The sequence below is a fragment of the Sinocyclocheilus anshuiensis genome, unplaced genomic scaffold, assembly GCF_001515605.1.
Source record: "Sinocyclocheilus anshuiensis isolate Anshui unplaced genomic scaffold, SAMN03320099.WGS_v1.1 scaffold497, whole genome shotgun sequence".
NCBI classification, from domain to species: Eukaryota; Metazoa; Chordata; class Actinopteri; order Cypriniformes; family Cyprinidae; genus Sinocyclocheilus; species Sinocyclocheilus anshuiensis.
This window is the reverse complement of record NW_015540853.1, coordinates 19,467-23,190: the sequence shown is the minus strand read 5'-3', so window position 1 is coordinate 23,190 and position 3,724 is coordinate 19,467. Positions and strand designations below refer to the sequence as shown.

General features: G+C 40.1%; 1 protein-coding gene across 1 annotated transcript in view; it reads right to left on the bottom strand.

Annotated features, from left to right (window-relative positions):
* LOC107687771 (uncharacterized) overlaps positions 1-1,496 on the bottom strand; it is a 7,367-nt gene extending 5,871 nt beyond the window's left edge. Inside the window, exon 1 of the mRNA XM_016485228.1 lies at positions 892-1,496. Coding sequence (XP_016340714.1) covers positions 892-1,496 — 605 coding nt within the window. The remainder of the gene's footprint in view (positions 1-891) is intronic.
* Positions 1,497-3,724: the final 2,228 nt, after the last annotated feature.

Sequence of the window (3,724 nt, the reverse complement as noted above, 5' to 3'; positions counted from 1 at the left end):
AGGAGCGGATCCAGCGAGAGCTTGATGGGGCGACGCGGAATGAAAAAGTTTTTCAGGAGTTGTGGTAGTAGAGGCGGCGCAACTATAATGACATGTGAATAATAAAATAATATTTAATAATAATAAAGCGGTACTGAGCTGCAGTGGAAACGCAAACCGTGCCAAGCCGAACCGTGCCGTACTGAGCCGAGTCGTACCACGCAGTGGAAAAGCACCATTGGAACCTCAACCGAGGTGGTACTAAAAAAAGTAGCAGGTACCAGGTACTGTACCCAGTGGAAAACCCCCCAAAAGTGAACCGTACTGAGCCGTACCGTGCCGTACCATGCAATGGAAAAGCGCCATAACTTTAAGTTAATCGACAACGAATTGTGACTCCCGGGAAATACGGGACGTCTGGTCACCTTATCCCTACCCCTTCGGGTGCTGAGGCCATTGTTTCAGATCGCTAGTTCGCGTTTTGGTAGCCTATCCATCCACTGTAGCTGCCAAACTGAGACTAGATATGCAAACGTCCCTTATCTGATTGCAATCCAATGACAGGGACGCACATTCTGAAGGACAAGACAGTAGCCTATAGGATGTATTTTGAATGTCGGGTAGTCCTCAAATAACATTATAGTCCCGTCTCGTCTCGTTAACGAAGACGCGGCATAAATTTCGTCGTAGTTTGTAATCATCGGATATTAGTTTTAGCTCGTCAACGTCTCGTCTTAGTCACAGAAAAAATTTTCCTTAACGAATATTTTTCGTCATCGTCTTCGTTGACGAAATTAACACTGGTCACAAATATCATGTATGTTATAGTGTAATAGTGATAGATGCAGATTTTTCTCACCTGTCTACCCAGTGGTAATTGGCCTTCTCCACCCCTGCATCCTCTTTGCTAACCCCCGGTACATGGGTTCAAGGGACTTCTCTCTCTCAGACTGCAACATCACCCAGGAAACAATCATCCAATTTTCGTTCATAACTGCATAACTTGACATGGTGCCAGATGACAAGGTCACTTTTCGTGCCACCTTCCTGGTGTGGTCAGACCGCAAGACCTGTCCAAAAGTGCCCTGCAGGAGTGTAGTGATAGCTGGCTCTTGGCGCCGGTACTCATCAATGAGGCAGTCAGTCAGGTAGTGAGCAGAGACAGAGACTTCACACCACCCATCTGCATCCTCATAGGCTCCAAAAGACTGTGGCATGTCATCCTTCCTCACAAGGTGACCAAGAGTCATCTGCCTATAAACCCCAGCCTCAGCATCCCAGATGTTCTGTATGCTATGAAGGTATGCCAGGTGAGCTTGTTCATATTTAAGGTGCATCAGCTCATTCACCTGGTTTGCCATGTCTGAAGGTGACTTGCCAGTACGCCTCAGCTCATGAAGCACAGACTTGCAAATGGCCTTCTTGTAAGTTAGGAATGCTGGCAGAATGCTTGTGAACCGCTTTGGCAGTTTCCCCATCCACTGAGGACTGTCAGCAAACCAGATCCTCTTGCACATCCTGCAGCGAAGGCGTGAAGCAAAGATGTAATACTGTCCACTGGTGCCAACAATCACTCGAGGCCTACCCACACCAGCTGAGACTATATCTGGCTTTGGACAACCATGAAGACATGGGAGTATATAATTATTTCTTAGTCTCACCATGCTGTCACTTTCTGGTTTCCAAATAAAAAATGGATGGAGCTGAAAGAAATTGCGGGATGGGAGTGCTAACACAGTGTCAGTGAGTTCTGGCTGTGGAGGGAGACTGCATAATGAAAGTGCGTTTCCTGGCTTGAGCATATGGTGGGACCCAGGCCACAGTCCCAGAGATTGGAGCCCTGTCTTCATCCACACTTTCTGATGATAAGAACAGGTCCAAGTGCTTATATCCAGATCTGGTCTCTGTGCCGGTGGGGCAACAAAAACTGAAGGACCTGCTGTGGGAACAAGGATGAAAAACAAAAACATAATTGGTGATATGTAGTCATTTTCACACATTGTATTATCATCACAGATTGTATAATAAATTAAAACATATTTTGGCCATAGTAAAACCTTCAGAGTAGTTATAAAAACATCTTACTGTGTGGTGTCTCAGGTGTATGAGGGGATGATCTGAGTGTCAGTGGGGGAACAACAACAGAAGGACCACCTGAGAAAACGGATGAAAAAAATAAAAAGTAGATTAGTGCAATGTCATAACATTTACACTTTTGTTATATTCTTCTTATTATAGACTATATAATAAAGGACACTTTTGGGGCAGAGTAGCACTTGAAAAAAGAGTTATGAAAACATCTTACTGTGTGGTGGCTCGGGTGTATGAGGGGAAGAGGAGGATTCTGAAGGTGGGAGGGTTCCTGAAAAGATCAATGTATGGTTCAGTTAAAATCAATAAACTGTATTTACTTTATATTGCATCATTTATTTATTAACTTAGTTACCATATTTGTTACCACTGCTGTACAGCCTTGAAAAAACATTTACTTGAGAAGCAAAATGCCAGAAGTCATCTTGATTTTGTGTGTGTGAAAATGATCAAAATGAAGTGAGTTTATGATTAAAACAAGAACAAATGTCTGCCAGTGGAGTCAAAAAAATAAACTTAACTCAAAGGGAAAACAAGTTTTCATATCCCACTTACAAACAGTTGATTTTTAAGCATAAACTCACTTAATTCAGTTCAAATTCCCAAAGCAAAACTTTATATTTTAATTTTGCATCTCAAGTAAGTGTATCTTGATTTAAGGGTATTTGTACTGAAAAACAAGACAAAAATACTGAGGAACATATTCATTTTTTTTTCATGCAAAATGTAATGTCATGATGACTTTATGAATTTTAAGACTTTCTGTTCTAATTAAAATACATTTTTTAAGGCCTTAATTTTCTACCAGAGCAAAATTCTGGTAGAGTTACAATCTTACGATGTGATGCCTCAGCTGTCTGTTGGAGACTAAATGTAGTGGTTGCTGAAGAAGAGAGATCTTCTAAAAAGATGGATAAATAAAATTGTATAATTAGAATTTTTTTTTAACACAACATTTGAATAATTTCATTATGTCAAGTGCAATACAGCCTTACTGTTTTTGCCACATTCCTCAAAAGTAAGTGTCCTGCACACTCGAGAGGTGTCTATAGTGCTGCTGTCTCCTGTAACAGAATACCATTTATCTATTAACAATTATTCATACAAGAGGTGAGGAATTATAAATATTAAATGGGATTTTAAATACTAAACAATTACAATGTACAGTGTGACTTTAGAATAAAAAAAGCATCACAAAACCTAACATAAAACACACCTGTAGTTGAATCCATTCTCTCCACTTTTGTCGTATCTTTTACAAGGAACATCAACTCTTTAGGAATGGACACAGGTATTTTGGGGCGCATGGGTGGTGCTAAATAAAAGAAAAGATAAAAACAAAGAAGAAAAAGATCAATACCATAGTACATGAGACAAATGTTTGAATAGATGGACAGAATTACAATGCATTTACCATGAAATGGTGTCACTCGTTGTTGCTTTTCAGCAGGTGATTTGGAGAGGGAAACAGAAGGTACTGCAGGATTAAAAAATAATAATAATTAGGCATATTAGGTTTAAGGACAAAAACACCTTAATCGTACTTCACATGCTTGTCTTGTACAAAATAAAATGACATATGCCCAGGAGGAATGTGAACAAAACATGCAAAAACATGCATTTCATCATATGTTAGTAACATTTACGAGTTGCC